Source organism: Acomys russatus, chromosome 19 (assembly GCF_903995435.1).
Source record: "Acomys russatus chromosome 19, mAcoRus1.1, whole genome shotgun sequence".
NCBI lineage: Eukaryota > Metazoa > Chordata > Mammalia > Rodentia > Muridae > Acomys > Acomys russatus.
Window position 1 is genome coordinate 27,527,910 of NC_067155.1, and position 17,731 is coordinate 27,545,640.

A 17,731-nucleotide genomic window follows, 5' to 3' on the forward strand; every position below is an offset into this window, starting at 1 on the left:
GTCATCAAACGTGGGTTTTGTCCTTGATAATATGTGGAGATGTCCCCAAATCTGCATATTTACGAGACCCTTGTTATGATCTAGAAGTCGGTCGCTGCCAGCGGGCAATCTTCCGGTCCACTTCTGCCCTGCTGGTTTTTTCTCCGAGGATTTGAAACAGTAGGATTTGAGAACTCCTTTATCGTCCTGAGATTACAGCTGGACTCTAGCATTATTCAATGATTGTACTTAGTGAGCTCTGGCTGGAGGTGGGGGGGGGGGGGGGGGCTAGGGGACAGGGGGAGGGCACCGAGCAGAGAACCCAATATCTACCATTTAAACCTATTTAAAAGCAGAACTCGGGGCTGGAGAGTCGTCCTGGTGGTTAAGAGTTCCAGCAGGCCAGGCGGTGGTGGCACGTATCCTTTCATCCCAGAACTTGGGAGGCAGAGGCAGGTGGATTGCTGTGAGTTTGAGGCCAGCCTGCTCTACAAAGGGAGTCCAAGACAGCCAGGGCTACACAGAGAAACCCTGTCTCGAAAGAGAAAAAAAAAAAAGAAGAAGAAGAAAAAAAAGAAAAGGTTCCAGCAGAAAGCCTGTGTTCAGTTCCCAGCACCCACAGGGTGGCTTGCCCCGGCCTGCGGGATTCGACTAAAACTCAGGAGGAAGTTCACCTGTTGGAATGCAAGACACAAAGAAGGAGAGCAAGTCTGAATGATTAAACTCTCAAACTTTATTAGTCAGGCAGCAGTTTTTATAAGTCAGAAGGCAGGGAAGCATATTGCTATAGCAACCCAGCTGCAGGCTTTTCTCAAAACACAGGGAATTCCAGGCAAGGTCATAATGTCCTGACACACAGGGTATCTGGCTTCTTCTTTTCTAGTCTAGCTGCTAAACCATAACAGGGTTGCTCCATCTCTATCTGTCTTTAGTCTAACTGCTGACCCACAACAGGGCCAGCTAGTTTCTGGTGAAAGCCAAGCTCTAGAAAAAACAGAGACTTAAAGGTGCAGGCTCTGACAAGATGGTTGAACATTGGCCATATGGTTTATTGTCCCCAACAGTGGCTCAGAGCCATCCATAACTCCAGTTCCAGAGGATCCAACACCATCTTCTGATCTCTGTGGGAACGCACGTACATGGTGCACAGACATACACACAGGTGAGACACAAAGACACATAAAATAATATAAACAAAACAAAATCATATGGGTAAATAAGCCTTTACAACTCTTCATTTAAAAAATTAAAGCTATAAGCCGGGCGTGGTGGCGCACGCCTTTAATCCCAGCACTCGGGAGGCAGAGGCAGGTGGATCACTGTGAGTTCGAGGCCAGCCTGGTCTACAAAGTGAGTCCAGGATGGCCAAGGCTACATAGAAAAACCCTGTCTCGAAAAAACAAAAAACAAACAAAAAAAAAAATTAAAGCTATAGCCAGGCGTGGTGGCGCACCCCTGTAACCCCAGCACTTGGGAGGCAGAGTCCAGGACAGCCAAGGCTACACAGAGAAACCCTGTCTGAAACAAAACAAAACAAACAAACAGAACCCTGAGCTCATTAGCAGAAAGCATACCTGCGTTGTTGTAAGTCCCAGTCTACGGTCTTCCAAGTGATTTTCATCACTTTTAAGTTATTAGACACTTTGAGTTCCTCAAACCTTCAACCGCCTCAAAGCCTCCACTGTACTTTCTGATGCTGTAAATCTGGCCACCCCTGGGACCCAAGACAGTTTGCTGTTCTGTGTCTGGCTTTTTTCACTTAGCACGGTGTCCTCAGGGCCCATCCGATTATAACATGTGTCAGAATTCCCCTTCTTTTTTAAGGTCACATAATCTACTGCGTGCACATGGCAACTTTTATTTGGCCATTGATCTATCAACAGACCTTGGATTGCCTCAGCTCTTGTTTACTGTTACTATTATTGCTGAGAACCTCTTTGTAGAAATAACCTCCCACCCCCCACCCGCTTCTCTCTCACACGTACACTCATTTTTAAAAAGAATTTATTCTAAGACAGGGTTTTTTTTTTTTTTTAATTGTTTTTCTTTTTGTTTGCTTATTTGGTGGGGTTTTTTTTTTTGTTTTTTTGTTTTGTTTTGTTTTTGTTTTTTAGGTTTTTTGAGACAGGGTTTCTCTGAGTAACAGTCCTGGCTGTCCTGAACTTGCTTTTGTAGACCAGGCTGGCCTGGAACTAACAGAGGTCTGCCTGCCTCTGCCTCCCAAGTGCTAGGATGAAAGGTACGGGCCACCATGCCTGGCTTCCCCGCCGCCTCCCCCCCCAACCCGACATAGGGTTTCTCTGTGTAGCCTTGGCTGTCCTGGACTTGCTCTGTAGACCAGGCTGTCCTTGAACTCACAGAGATTTACCTACCTCTGTTTCCGGAGTGCTGGGATTACAGATGTGCTCCACCCTAACCAGTTGAGACAAGGGTTTTTTTTTTTTTTTTTTTTTAATGGGTTTGGTTTTCTTTTTTTTCTTTTTTTTTTTTCCCCCTTAAAGATCTATTTATTATATATGTGTTCTGCTTGCATGTACACCTGCACACCGGAAGAGGGCACCAGATCTCATTATAGACAGTTTGGGAGCCACCATGTGGTTGCCAGGAATTGAACTCACGACCTTTGGGAGAGCAGCCAGTGCTCGTCACCTCTGAGCCATCTCTCCAGCCCAGATTTGGTTTTCTTTGAGACAGAGTTTCTCTGTATAGCCTTGGCTGTCCTGAAAATCACTCTGTAGACCAGGCTGGTCTTGAACTCACAGAGACCCACCTGCCTCTGCCTCCCAAGTGCTGGGATTAAAGGTGTGCGCCACCACGCCCGGCTCCTACCAGTGATCTTTCTTGCTGTATATTTCTCCACGTCTTAATGGGATTGAAGGAGAGAACAGAGCTACAGGCGTTTGGTAAAGCCTCTTGCCCTCTTCTCAGGAGACGCATGTTGATGGGAAAAAGGCAGAGCGTGTCTCAGTCTTCCTTTCAATGTGATTTTCCCCAGCACCTCCACATACTCTGCCTGTGACGTCTCTGTGGCTGGAGCCAATGCGGGTGGAGCCAATGCGGGTGGAGTCACTTCCTATGTGTGGTGTTAAAATCACCAAAGGACCTCATTGCCGTGAGAATGAATATTCTGCTGTGAGCATCATAAAAATAGTGTGCAAGACCAAATGCTTCTTTTAAATAGCACAACGTCGGGGCTGGAGAGCCAGGCAGTAATCCATACCTCTCTGGCAGAGGATCTGAGTTGAGTTCCCAGCACCCACGGCTGGGCCCTTGCAACCGGCTGTGACCCCAGCTGACAGTCCTCATCTTCTAATGTCCTTGATCACCATGATTGTTAATTCTCAAGCTCATGACATGTCAATATGCTTCTGTGCTGTGTGGAGTAGAGGGTCCACCTGTCTTCCTAATTTCACTTTAGTTTGCATCAAGCTGTGTCCATGATGTGACCTCTCTCCCTTCCTTCCTTTATTTTTTCTAATAACTTATTTTTTAAAATTTTATGTGCAATGATTTTTTTGCATGTATGTTTGTGTGAAGGTGCTGGATTCTGGAGTTATAGACAGTCGTGGGCTGCCATGTCCTCTGGAAGAGCAGCCAGTGCTCTTAACCACTGAGCATCTCTCCGAGCCCCCTTTTTTTCTTTTTTAAAGAAAGGTTTATTGAATATATCACAAGAGGCAGCCTGCTGGGCACAAACTACAGTTCTGCATGCCATAATGTCCCTTAAAATTTTTTTTTCAATGTCAAATCTACCCATCTCTCTAATCTTCTAACTTCTCCATGTCCCACACACCCCGTGACTGGCATCTTCTATAAATAGTTACACACACACGCACACGCGCGCACACACACACACACACACACACACACACACACACACACACACACACACACACACACACCTGGGCCTATTTAGTGTCCTTATGCACATGTCTTTAGGGCTGGCTCCTTGGGATTGGATAACCTATAGGGGGCCTATCAATATTCCCCTAAAGAATACTGATTGGTCCTCTCTAGCCCTTGATTTCCTTTACAACCGACAACGCAGAGAATGAGTGACCCTGGTGTGAGCAGCCCCAACTGGTGCGTCTACAAAGCAATCCCTACCCCAAGGCCCAGGGAATGGAAGGAACAGGGCTTGCTTTATAGTGATTTACCAGCAGGTGGCGCCCGAGCACCACCATTCCAAACCACTGCCTGTGGTACCCGGAAGGGTGAATAGTGAGCGAAAGGAAAAGCTCTTTGAAGATAATGTATCCAGGGTGCGGTTGATCAATCCTCGCCGTGAACGGCTCCCCTAGTAACAGGCTCAGTTGAGCTTTTTCTGCCATGCTGTCACCTGTTTGCCTCACTGCTGTTATGATAAAGCACTTACCAAAGCCCTCTAGGGAACAGCTTGTTCCAGCTTATAGTCTACAGGCTGTCATTGAAAGAATCTGAGATGGGGAACTCAAGGCAGGAACCTGGAGGCAGATTTGCCCCCTCTTCCTGCACACTCGCGTGTGCACACATGCCTCCACCTGCAGCACCTTATTCTGTCTGATTCACACTAACTGAATATATATTGTATTAAGCATTTGCTAATACAAAGATAGATTAAAACATGATACCGGTCCTCTGGAGCAACAGCAAGGATGGATGAGAAGTCAACGTCCAAGCGGGTGGACCTGTGACCTGCCTGGATTGTCAGGAGGAACTTCGTCAGGGACAAGCCTGCTTCAGTTCCCAGCATCTGCAGGGTAAATCACAACTACCTGTACCTCCAATTTCAGGGGATCCCGCTGTGGGCACCAGGTATGCATGGCAGGAAGAATACTCCTGCACACAAAACAAGATGCCTCGTAAAATACAGCCACTGCTGCCTCTGACTGTGGCAATGCCTTGGGTGGAAACATTTGGTATGCAGGAGTCTCTGCTCTCTCGGTCATAACCTTGAGCCTGGGCGGAACATAGCTCCACGGTACAGCGCTTGTCTAGCATGTGTAAGGCCCCGGCTCTGTCCCCAGCACACACACACATCACCCCCTACCACCAAGAAAACCCTTGAACCTGCATTCACTTGTTGCAGGAACATTCTGGATAAACTCCTCCCAGAGGCTTTTAAACCAGCCTCAGCCGCTATTGCACAAGGCAGGCTTGTGTGTTCAGCAAATACAATGCGGTGAGGGGGAGTCAGTGTCCCTCAGTTGATGAGAGCAGAGTGCAGGGCACCACAGTGCCTCCAGTCCAGTCCTAGCCATGGACATAGAGAAAGTCAACGCCATGGACTTCGGTGAATTTGTGGATGTGTTTGGGAACGTCATTGAAAAGTGTCCCCTGATTGCAGCTGCCGTCTGGTCCCAGCGTCCCTTCTCTGGCTTGGAAGACTTAGAAAACCACTTCTTTGCCTTTATTGATGCTCTTCCAAGATCAGGTGAGACTTGGGGAAATCTTACGTGCAAAGTGATTTCTAATACCGTATATAAAAATATTTTATATTACTTTAGCCTTGTCGTTAATTATACTTACAGTTATTTAGCTGGGATTATTGGAAGGGTCAGCAACATCCTTTCAAGTGCTACGCTCTTGAAAGGCAGACATAACAGAATGTATGGGGTAGGATAACAAGACCACCGCACGTCTTTACTCCCGGGACTCGGGAGACAGAGGCAGGCGGATCTCTGTGAGTTCAAGGCCAGCCTGGTCTACAGAGTAAGTCCAGCACAGCCAGGGCTACACAGAGAAACCCTGTCTCAAAAAACAAACAAACAAACAACATGGTGAATTAATATTTGAGCCTGGAGGTTAGGAAGGGCTTCAGCAATGCTCTGGAAACGGGCAAGGAGGCAGTGAGTACACTTCAGGGGCCCTGACAGGAGTGCAAATCACTGCCGTGGTTACTAGGAAGGGGCAGTTTGAACCAGACAAGGAAAGTGCATTCATTCAGATCCCATGAAGAACGGTTAAAGCGAATCCGTGTTTTCTGGCAAGAGAGGGAACACTGACGCACTCTGAGCCGTGGGGGTGGGGTGGGCGGGGAAAAGGTAGAGGTTTACCCTGCATGGCACAGAGGGCAAAGGTACATGGTCCCTGCTCACAGGCCACTTTGGAATCTGAGAATAACCCTGGCATGCCCTTGGGGAACGAGGACAGGGCGTAAGGGTCACCTGCCATTGAGATCCTTTGCAGACTTCAGGCAGGAGGGTGTGCTTGCCTGCATGGCTGTGACACCCTCAGCTGCATGTCTTCCTATGAGAACTTACCCAGGAAGAGGGCAGGGTACCGTTATAAAATCAAACAGGAGCCCAGGCATTGATGGCGAATGCCTTAATCTCAACACTCGGGAGGCAGAGGCAAGTAGATCGCTGTGAGTTCGAGGCCAGCCTGGTCTACAAAGCGAGTCCAGGACAGCCAAGGCTACACAGAGAAACTCTATCTCGGAAAACCAAAAAAAAAAAAAAAAAATTTTTTTTTAAAAAAGTAGAATCAAATCAAACAGGACTAGAGAGATGGCTCAGGTGCTAAGAGCACTGGCTGCTCTTCCAGAGGACCGGAGAGCCTTTATTCTAAATTTACCACACAGCTGCTCACACAGGCTTTGATCTCCAAAAATCTGGTATCCTGAGGTCCTCTTCTGGCCTCTGCAGAAACCAAGAGCACAAGTGGTGCACAGGCATACATGTAGACAAAACACTCAAACATATAAAATTGAAGTGTGTGTGTGTGTGTGTGTGTGTGTGTGTGTGTGTGTGTGTGTGTGTCACACTGGAGCCCAGCATAGTATCCCGAGCCTGTACTTGGGTAAGAGAAGAAAATCATTATGAGTTACAGGCTAAACTAAGCCACAGTGAGACCCTGTCTTAACAGACAAATAAGCAAGGGAACCAACGTCAGACTGCAGAAGTGTAGGGACATGCTGGCAGTCCCCCAGAAGCAGAAAGAGAGGGCAAACAAACAAACAAACAAACAAAACCCCACGCCTCCTAAACCAGTGGTTCTCAGCCTGTGGTCGCAACCCCGTTGGGGGCATATCTCAGATGCCCTGCACATTAAGTACTGTATTAGGATTCCTAATAGTAGCAACATGACAGTTATGAAGTAGCAACAGCATAATTTTATAGTTGGGGAGTCAGCAGAACACGAGGAGCTGTATTAGGGGGTCAAGGCATCATGAAGGTTGTCACCACTGCCCTAGACCTTCCCAAACAATGCCAGCAGCTGGGAAGCGAGTATTCAAAACACATAAGCCTGTGGGGACATTCCTATTCAAGCCACCATGGAAGCCACGCCCACAGCTGACGGAAGAGGGAAAGAAGACCTCTGTGTGTGTGTGTGTGTGTGTGTCTGTGTGTGTGTGTGTTCGTGTTCTGAAAACCAATCAACTAAGAGGCTCACTTATGCTGGGCAAGCCCTCTAACCCCGAGCTGCATTCAATCCCTTTTAGGTTGTTGGAAACCTCAATGTATTTGAAGGTTCGTTTTAAAGATAATGAATCCAAGCCGGGTGGTGGTGGTGCACGCCTTTAATCCCAGCACTTGGGGAGGCAGAGGCAGGTGGATTGCTGTGAGTTCGAGGCCAGCCTGGTCTACAGGAGTGAGTTCCAGGACAGCCAAGGCTACACAGAGAAACCCTGTCTTAAAAAAACAGCAGCAACACAAAACACACACAAAATCCAGCATGATTTTTAATTTATGTGTGTGACTGTGTATGTATGTGACTGTGTGTGCCAAAGTGTATGTCTGTGCACATCAAGCATGCAGCTGGAAGAGGGTGTCAGGTCTCCTGGAGATGGAGTTATGGGCAGTTGTGAGTCATCTGGTGTAGGTGCTGGGAACTGAACTCAGGTCCTGTGCAAGAACCTTCACTCCAGCTCAATCCAAAGCCGGTTTGTTGTTGTTGTTGTTGTTGAGAGCAAGGAGCTCAAGGCAAAAGCTGGAGACCGTGGAAGAACACTGCCTGCTGGCTTGCTTAGCTTCCTTTCCTTTCTATAAATTAAATTTTATTTTTTAAGACTTATTATGTGTATAACATCCTGCTTGCATATGTGTGTGCCTGCCAGAAGAGGGCACCAGACCTCATGATAGATGGTTGTGAGCCACCATGAGGTTGCTGGGAATTGAACTCAGGACCTCTGGAAGAGCAGCCACTGCTCTTAACCTCTGAGCCATTTCTCCAGCCACCCCCCACCCCCAGCTTCCTTTCTAATCCAGCCCAAGCCCACCTGCCTAGGCATGACACCACCACAGTGGGCTGGGCCCTCCCTCATCAATCAACAATTAAGAAAATACCCCTCTGGGCAGTGGTGGCACAAGCAATCAAGAGCCAGAGGCAGGTGGATCTCTGTGAGTTAAGTCCACCCTGGCCTACAGAGAGAGTACCAGGACAGCCGAGGCTACGCAGAGAGACCCTGTCTTGAAAAACAAAATAAAAAAACAAACAAAAAACTTCCTTTCATACAAAAAACTGAAAATTGCTTTTTTTTTTTTTTTTTTTTGGAGTAAAATGGACCTTTCATTTAGGTTCCGCTATGATGCACAGTGGCCAGCAGGTGGCAGTACAGGACTAATGTTGGGCTCGAGCCCTGACAATGCCGCATCTCTTGCCATGACCTAAGCGGAAGCTCTGGAAAAGGAAGAAATATTAAAACATGTACTGGAGACCCTCGACTGACTCAGTACTTATTTGAGTCCAAAGTCAAAGAGTCGGTTGGGGAAGCAAACCCGTAAGCTAAGCTGCATTCCTAGGGCGTGCGGTCCAAGGCTCAGGGCTCTATCTCCAGCGCCGACCTCCCAAACTCCTCTCTCCCTGTGCCCCCTCCTTCCTCCTCCTCTCTTTCCCCTCTCAGTCTCTCTCTCTTTCCTTCTGGCTCTTTGTCTCTGCTTGTGTCTTTGTCTTCACTCTGACTCTAGCACACCCTCGTGTGTGTGTCTGTGTGTGTGTGTGTGTGTGTCTGTGTGTGTATCTGCACTTAAATCTTTGCCATACCAATACCATTCATTGTGTGGACTTTTTGGACAAGTTGTGTGGAGGCGACATCAGGCACAGGGAAATGGGTCAAGATGCTACTGCAGTGGTTAAAAGTGAGAGAACGGGTTGTTTGGCCTCTGCTTAAGGTGAGTTCGCTCGAGGGAGATCAAAACTGACAAAAGCTAAAGACAATCCCCTTGGTACTTAGTCTGGGTGGCTGGGGGTGGGGGTGGCTGAGTGGAGTTTAGTGGAAAGCTTGTCTACGATGTATAAAGCCCTGGCGTCGATTCCCAGCACACGGTATAATCAGGCACCATGGTCCACGTCTGTAGAGGTCCATGCCTGTGCCCCAAGCACTTGGGAGGCAGAGGCAAGAAGGTCATCCTGAGAGTTTGAAGTCAGCCTGGACCACAAGAGACCCTGTCTCTGAAGAAAAATGGAAAAGAAACAAAAGGAAAACCCCCGTGGGTGAGAACACTTACTATATACCTACAGAAAGGAGAGATGTGAGTCCTGCCTCTTTAGCACTATATCTGGGCCAGGCCGAGCGAGACAAAAACAGGCATGTGAGGGGCCGGGAGGGCCACATGACACGCTCTGTACAGGCTGGAGGAAAGATGATGGCATAGGCGTTGGGCGCAGGCCATGAGGGCAGCTTGGTTTGTGGGAGGAGTCAGAGACTTGGCAGGGTGAAGTGTGTGGAGGAGTGAGGAAGGAAGTCAACAGTAAGGGATGTGGGAGCGAGAAGGGCAGAGATGTAAGGAAAGATGGAAACTTGACTTATACCCTTGGAATAAGTGGGTCTACCTCGAGTTGCCAGTAGCTGGAGGATAAGAAGGGTCTGGTGGGGAAACCACACCCACGACGTCACAGAAGTGAAGCATGAGGGGGAGAGGGGAAACCGCAAGTGGACCCAAAACACTAAAACCAGAAACTGGAGAAGTGGCTCAGTGGTTAGGGAGTGGGAGAGGTGGCTCAGTGGTTAGGGAGTGGGAGAGGTGGCTCAGTGGTTAGGGAGTGGGACTTGCAAGGTATCTCAGTTTGGGTCCCAGCATCCACCCTGTGGGAAAACCACCAGGAAACTCAGTCCCATGGGATTAAATGTCTCTCACTTTAGCATGCGCGCGCGCACGTGCGCTCACACACACACACACACACACACACACACACACACACACACACACACACCAAAACCAAAGAAATCACAAGTAGAAATTCAGTGGGGAAATGTGTATGTGTAATTCCAGGGCTTGAGAGGAGGGTCAGGAGTTCGAGGCCAGCCTTGGCTAAATGAGACCCCGTCACCAGAAGCACAAGGTGGCTAGAGAAAGTGGCTCAGAGATTAAGGCTAAATGCTGCTCTTACAGAAGCTCCAGTTATGTCAGTGCCCAGTGCCTACATGCAGGGCTCACAAAGGTCATCCACAGGTACTGTGTGTGCGTGTGTGTGTGCGCGCGCGCGCTTACGTGCACACAGACTCATGTGTAAACACACAAAAATTAAAGATAAGATAAATTTTTGGAAAAGAGTTTCTTTTAGAATAACTGAGTTAATTTAACAGAAGAACACTAGTAAGGGAATTGGTGCTTCCTAGAAAGACACAGACCATCCATTGTGCCAGGAGTGGCCATCATGGGCTTCTGGGCCATTGCCTCTTGCTCAGGGGACACTGGTGTCTGTCCTTCTCCTATGGATTCATAAGGATTGAAAGTCTTCCACATGCAGACATCTGTGTCCTGTGTTCTCGGTAAGTAAGAGCTACCTGCACCTACTCTAGTCACAATGCCCTGTGACATACCTGGAAAGACCAGATGTTAGGAGGTGGGTGTGAGGTGGGTGTGCCCACCCAGCGCTGGCCACCCAATGAGGCGAGGCAGGCACGCAGCTGACTACCCACTCTCTAGCCTCCCACTGGGGATAATGGTCTCATCTGGGATACCTTGAAGGAGATAGCGTTGTGGGAATTAGGACAGGTCCTTGCTGTGGGCCCATAGGCAAATGGGTGCTGTGCCCTGCAGTAGCCAAGGGATCAGTGATTTGGAGCAGCGAAGATGGGGTCCTCTGCTGGGCAAACCAGCTTTGTTTCTTCTGGGTAGGCTACCCTTCCAGAGGTCAGCTTTTTCTTCTTATGTGCCGCTGACAGACAACTGCACGTGCGTGCGTGAGTGGTGTGTGGTGGTGGTGGTGGTGGTGTGTGTGTGTGTGTGTGTAAATTCCCCCTCCCAATTTAGCATATTTTCTTCTGCCCTTTGCTCTGCCCTATTCTAGGCCTCTTTTCTCTCCCACCCCTTGTCCTCTCTGCAAGAGTGGAAAACACATCTCACTGCTGGGCAAACATTAACCCAGGCGATGCTTTCAAGAGGGAAGATAAAGGCTAGGAGGAGTGAGAAGTGAGGTGTAAGGGCAAGAGGTTTGTGGGGCGGCGCTGCTAGGCAGCCACTTGCTCCACACATGCGCATGCGTGCTGGGAGGCTGGTGAGGGACTGAGAGAAAAGACATCCCACCGTCACCGCCACCCCCACCCATCCCCAGAATCCTATCTATAACTACTTCCTTGGCAGCTTGGATTGACCCAGCAGCTCTCACAGTGGAGCAATTGGATCCCCCTGAGCGAAGGGGCCAGAGGCTGCTTTAAAAGTCTGAACAAGAGAGGATGGCTTGGGGGTGCGCAGTCCTTTATCCATCCCTTCGAGCCTATCCTGGCATTGGGTGGGTGTGGGGTTAACCTACCCTGAGCGGTGTAGCTCGGACTGCCCCTGACCCCCAGGATAGAGAATTTAACACCCACACTTTCGCACAACACGGGAAAGTTTGGCTATAAGGAAGATGAGAAAACTAGATACTCCTGATGGAGGTGGCCTAGAATTAGGGTACCCGTGAAAGGGGAGTAAAAAAAACAATGGTGCTGGAAGGGTGGGATTATGACCAACTTTGCTTTACAGGGCCAGACAAGTCATTAAAGGGGGCTGTGGGTTTAAAGGGTATAGGTGCACGGTGCGATCTTGGGCCAATAATCTAACGTTTGTTTTCTGAGCCTTCGCTGAATATTCTTTTTTTAAATGTATTTAATTTTTGTTCTTATTTACGTGTGTGTGATCGCTTGCCAGTTGTTTGTGCGCCGTGGTGCCCAAGGGGGCCGGAAGAAATAGTCAGATTCTCTGGAGCTGGAGTTCTTTATCCAAGGCTCTCAGGACACTAGTCATGAGTTACCTTTGGCACAGGCTTTACTTTCCGTGATGTTGAGGGGGGCAGGGTGAAGTGGGGGCTACGTTTGAGGAAGAGGAGGCTGCCCTACATTTAAAGGGGATTTTCCTCTTTGTGAGTCTTGAGATACAATTTGCTAAAGAACGTTTTCATTATTTCCCATTTCCAACAAAGCCCCATTTATTCCTACTGCCAAAGATAGACACCTGCTTTGTGGAGATGGGGGTGGGGGGGGGGGGGGGTGGGGGGAGAAGGCAGTTGCACCCTGTGGTTCCGTTTTCCTGGGTTTCCCACTACCACGAAATGCGTGTGCATTAGGTGGCAGGGTGTGGGGAAATTGTAATTATCCATACTCACTGCCCTTCTTTTACCAAGGGCTGTTCTGACCACATTGGAAATCGTGTCTAAGCCCCAGAATTCCATTTCGTTCTTTGGGGCGTTTAAAGGACACGACCTTGCTAGGGACACCCCTAGAGTCCCTGGGAGTAGGAATTAGAACCCCGGGGGTGTTACAGCTAGGCTTTCCGGTTTGAGGCCTAGAAGAACAAAAGCTTTCGTTCCTGTGCGCTCTTTAGGGATCTGAAGTCAGTCGGAGGAGTAACAACACAACTCCAGAAAGTAGGTGGTCCTAATTAAAGAAACAAAACAAACAAACAAACTAAACGAACAATAACAAAAAGGCAAGCGGCTTTATTTCAAGGACCGGCGAGCTCTGGTGAAATTGTTTATTTGTTTGTTTGTTTTTGCGGTTAATCTGCAAGGTTCTTTCATTCCAAGTCTCAAAATCTGGGCAAGCCCGTGGATACTATCCCCTAGACCCTCCCCGCCCGTGCCTTTTCTCCTTTGAGACAGAACGAAGCCCATTCCAGGACTTTTGGCGGAAGTCTTCAGGCCCTTGCATCCGGCCCCCTTTCAACATCAAAGCCCCCCCTGAGAGCAAAAGACTTTGAAAAGATAGGAGTAACTGGGACCTCTTATCGCTCCCCAGCTCTCTAAGAAGCAGGTCGTAAATTCCCAGCCTCCCCGACTGCCCTCTCTCCTCTCCAAGATCCCCTAGGTCTAGAAAGGCCAAACCTGTCACTCGTGCCCCGCCCTCCGGTCTTGGTGGGGACAGAGGAGCCCCCATCCCGTTAGTGGAGAGGGACACCACTACTACCAGGGGACTCAGCGGGGCTTTCTGAATCTGCAGGGGGGTTATCCGTGTCTCTGTGCTTCTCGGCAGGCCAGGAGGGCATCCTGCGTTGTCACCCGGACCTAGCGGGCCGTGATCTGCAGCGGGGCACGCTCACCCCTGAGTCGCAGCGTGAACAGAGCCACGCCGGCCTCACCAGCCTGGACGCCGACGACCGGCTGCAGCTGCAGCGCCTCAACGCCCGGTACCGCGAGCGCTTCGGCTTTCCGTTCGTGCTGGCAGCTCGCCTGAGCGACCGCGCCGCAGTGCCCAGGGAGCTAGCCCGCCGGCTGCACTGCCAGCCCGAGTCCGAGCTGCGCACTGCCCTGGGCGAAGTGAAGAAGATCGGCCACCTGCGCCTGGCAGATTTGTTCGGCAGCGCCAACCCTGCCAGGGTGGAACCGCCACGGGCCTGGGAATCAGAAAAACAGCAGGGTGCGCCAGGGACAGGACTTGGCGCTAGTACACCCTGAGCCCAAAGCTGGCTGGGGCCTGGAAGGACAATCCATACACCCACACAAAGGAAGCGGAGAATTGAGTATCACACGAGTAATGCATCCTTTGTGCACCCATCTACACGAGCACGCGTCGCCAAAATATGTCAGATTCTAGAGCAGTTAGCGCTTTGCCCTGGATTTATCCAGATGGCTGCTCCAAGTCTCCACTCGCCTGCTACAGCCTTGAAGGGTTCCAAAGCTTCTAACTCACTCCTGCTAAGCAGGAACTGAAAAGGCAAAAGGCACGAAAAAGAGGGGCTTGCATCCCATAGTGGTCATTTGATTCGCCTGATACTGGCAGCAGAAGTGACTGTCTCACTCTGAGATGCCTATGAAAACGTTAGGAAGCAAAAATCCAAAAAGAGAGGTTTTGGTCCAGCAGGTGGGGGACTCAACTTCCAGGCTGGGGAAGATGCCGTGTGTGTGTGTGTGTGTGTGTGTGTGTGTGTGTGTGTGTGTGTGTGTGCGCGCGCGCGCGCGCCTGTGCCCCCATCCTGGTTGGAAGATTTGATGATCAGGAGACAGTGTCACCCTTGTCCCTCTAGATCAGCCCTCAGTGGTGGACTGTACTGTCCTGTCCTGACAAGCCATCCCAATATTACAGTAGCACTACTGGACAGCCCTGGGTGGTCTGGCTCCCAGGGTAAAGCCAGTATCCCATAGTGCTGATTATATTGGGGTTAAGGATGGTGCCTATAGAAATCCTCCCACTAGAACAAGTCAGACCGGAAGTCTGTCAGCCTGGAGCCTGCTAAGGCCAGCAGGAGGAGCCAGGACAACACCCCCCCCACACACACACACCAACTGCCCCAGGAAGAAAGAGATAGCCCCCCAAAAAACTACTTTAGCCTGGCATACCTTTAATCCCAGCACTCGGGGAGGCAGAGGCAGGCTGTGAGTTCGAGGCCAGCCTGGTCTGCAAAGTCCAGGAAAGCCAAGGCTATACAGAGAAACCCTGTCTCGAAAAACCAAAACAAGTAACAACAAAAGAATACTACTTTAAGGGCTTCCCCAGGCGAGGAAGGAATAGACGGTCCCTGGCTTCCCCCAGCACACAGTCAGGTGAGAGAAACAGGGTTGCTTTTCTATTAGTGAACAACAAACTAAAACAAAATACCCTCTCGCTCTTTTCCATTAAGAGCTCTGGGTTCTAGGCATGAAGGTCCCCAGAAACACTCCTGGGCCACTCCGGTCTAGGTAAAGGAGCCTGCTGCTTCTGCTACCTCATCTGTTTTCCTGAGCAGTGAGGGCAAGAGAAACGGGGTGCATGTGGGGAGTGGATGCTTCTTCGGAAGCTGCCTGTCCTCAGTAAGCATCTTAGGCCTGCCTGATCCACCCCCAGGGATAGAAACACCAGGTGCCCACGGGGGCCAGCACTCCGTGGCTCTGCCCGCCCCCTCTCCCCATCTCTCTCACACACACACAGGAAGAGAACAGAGCCAGACAGACGCACCTATGCCAGGCCAAGAACTCAAAAAATCATCCGCTATACTCAAAAGTATTCTGCCTAGCCCTGCGGTAAACCCAACCCTTAGATAAATGGGCCCTAAAATGCAGATCCCACCCTCTTTATGTAAACTTGCTAAGCCGACCGATGCGGAGAATCCAACGGGACGAGATTCCCAGGGCTATTTTTAGAATCCTAGATGGTAATCTGCTTCTCTGCGATCGCCCAGTCTGTCCAGTGGCATAACGTTTCAACAGTTGCGAGCTTATCCCTGCGGGAAAGGGGACAAGGGCGAGTACTCGAAGATTCTTCCGAAGACAGCGGAGCGCTGGCAGCCCGAAGGCCAGCGCCGGATGTGAGACGTGCGCAGGACGCCATCCGGGACAAGTGAAGGAAGGCTTGCGGCAACTGAGGGCCCTTTCTAGGGAGCCTAGCGACCGAGGCCATTTCCCCGCGTCCACCGGCGGGGGTGACCGGTGCTGCCGAGGGCTGGCTGGCAGTTTTCTTCCTCCCTATCTGGGCTCCAACAGTGAGAAGCCCGAGCCAGGCGCTGGTCCTTGCCCCTCTCCTCTAGCGCGCAGCACGCGGGAGACGAGTCTGCGCCGCAGGCACCACAAGGCGCTTGCTCGCTCGCTCGCGTGGGCCCAGCAAACACCAGGAGGGTACAGGGTTAACTGGTTTGCATTTGATGGAAAAATAATTTTTTACTTACGAATTCGTCAAGGGGGAATAAATGAAAAAGAACCAGACAGCATAAGGATTCGAGGACAGGGTGTTTTGACCCCAGTCGGAAACGAGACGGCTCACCCCTGGTAAACACACTGGGGGGAGGGGGGTGTGTGCTTCGCTCCTCACCTCCCCCGTTGTCACTGTCCCTTACAAAAACATCCGAGCCCAGCAGGCAAATGCCCCTATAGAGACCGCAGCACAAGGCTCAGCCCGGAAGTCAGGAGCCCATCTTTGACTTTGTGTCGCTCACCTTTGCAACCCGTGACTGTGGATGGGACTGTTAAAAAACGTATTCTGGCTCTTTTCTTCTTCCTATCCACCTCCCCTTACCTCTCTTCTCTCTTCCTTTGTCTTTGTCTCTTTCTGGGGTACCCCTCCCCCTTTTCCTTCTCTCCCTATGCTCATTTAATAAACGTTTCCATCTAAGAATAAAACAAAACAAAACAAAAAAAAAAACCTCAAAACTTATTCTGTGCCTTGGTATTTAAGGACGCTCGGGTTAGAAGGAGGGAGGGGGGAGGACACGGACTCGATGCGTATCCTTCACTCGGTTTAAACTGACACCTTTCCAAGTTGAGTCACAGAATGTCGGGTCCAACTTTAAATAATGACATGATATCTTCCCCCTCCACCCCAGAAAGTGTTTACTATGAAACAAGTGTAGTTGGGGAGACTGTAACAGTCAGTTGGAGAGGAACCTTAGAATGGAGCTACTAAAACAAAACAGACACATTCACCAAGTAGAAAGATAAGCGTGCGCGCCCGTGAACAGGTGCTTCAGAGAGAAAGCCCTATGGGATGCAGCCAGCAACTGGAGAAGCTGATGCTTCTACACCCTGTGTAGAGGGTGGGGGCTTCTGAGACCCCAAATCCTGGTTTTGTACTGGGGATGTTTCCAGGGTGGCAGTGACAGGTATACAGTAATAATTAACATCTGTACAGACTGCAAGGATCAGATATAGAGTGGCATCTGTGTGATGCCGGAGCGGAGCGTCGTCGGCATTAGACACAGTTGTGAGGCCTTGGGAGGATCTCCAGGCACCTCAGGTCTTTGTAAACCAACCAAAGTATGCAGACTCTGAGACCCCCGCCCACCACCATGCCTCCGCTTCCGCCAAGGCAGCCAGGCAGCGGCTGTGAATTGAGGGAGATGGGTTCGTCTGATCCCTTCCCTCACTGTCCACATGCAACTTATGCTATAGGCTTTCCTTGGAAAAGATTTTCATATGAAAAACAGAGGTCATTCGGGCATGAGACATGGTGAATAAATGAATGCACGTTAATAGAAAGCCGAGGCATTGGTAATGTTCGAGGCTGTGAACCTGAGATGCTAGCTCCCCAGCCTGTGAGACCCCAAAAATCCTTCCCTCTCAACAGCTCTCTCGTCACTTTCTGTTCTCATCTACTATGCAGAAACTGAACACTAATTTTAGAACAAACGGGGGGGGGGAAGTAACCCCTATTACTTGTTTATTCTGTGTGTTGTTCACCTAGTGAGCAAAACCAGATTTCTAAAGCTCCACAACCTTGTTTTCTCTGACCTTCTGCCTGGGAGAATATTATTTTGGACAGAAAAGCAGAACAAACCATTAGATTCCCTGCGTTGGATCAGAAAGCTTGGTGGCCCCTCCAGGAGAGGCAGAAGACAGCTGTTCCCCTCCCCCGACCCCAGCTCAGGCCCCTCAGCTTCAGAGCCAGAACATCCAGTCCCACACTGCCCTGCTTTCCTTAGCTAGAGAGGACCAGGCATTGGGGTGC

At 50.0% G+C, this 17,731-nt stretch overlaps 1 protein-coding gene across 1 annotated transcript; it reads left to right on the forward strand.

Moving 5' to 3' along the window:
• Positions 1-5,148: 5,148 nt before the first annotated feature.
• On the forward strand, positions 5,149-15,635 carry Urad (ureidoimidazoline (2-oxo-4-hydroxy-4-carboxy-5-) decarboxylase). Its single transcript, XM_051162088.1, has 3 exons — positions 5,149-5,392; positions 13,352-13,735; positions 15,502-15,635. The coding sequence occupies exons 1-3, from the start codon at positions 5,218-5,220 to the stop codon at positions 15,633-15,635; spliced, it is 693 nt and encodes a 230-aa protein (XP_051018045.1). The 5' UTR covers positions 5,149-5,217.
• Positions 15,636-17,731: the final 2,096 nt, after the last annotated feature.

Excerpts from the sequence above, each read along its gene's own strand:
- Urad (XM_051162088.1), top strand. The coding sequence starts at position 5,218 with ATGGACATAGAGAAAGTCAACGCCATGGACTTCGGTGAATTTGTGGAT. Across the intron at positions 5,393-13,351 it reads TGATGCTCTTCCAAGATCAG|GCCAGGAGGGCATCCTGCGT; the intron begins GTGAGACTTGGG and ends GCTTCTCGGCAG. Across the intron at positions 13,736-15,501 it reads GGAATCAGAAAAACAGCAGG|TTGCGAGCTTATCCCTGCGG; the intron begins GTGCGCCAGGGA and ends ACGTTTCAACAG.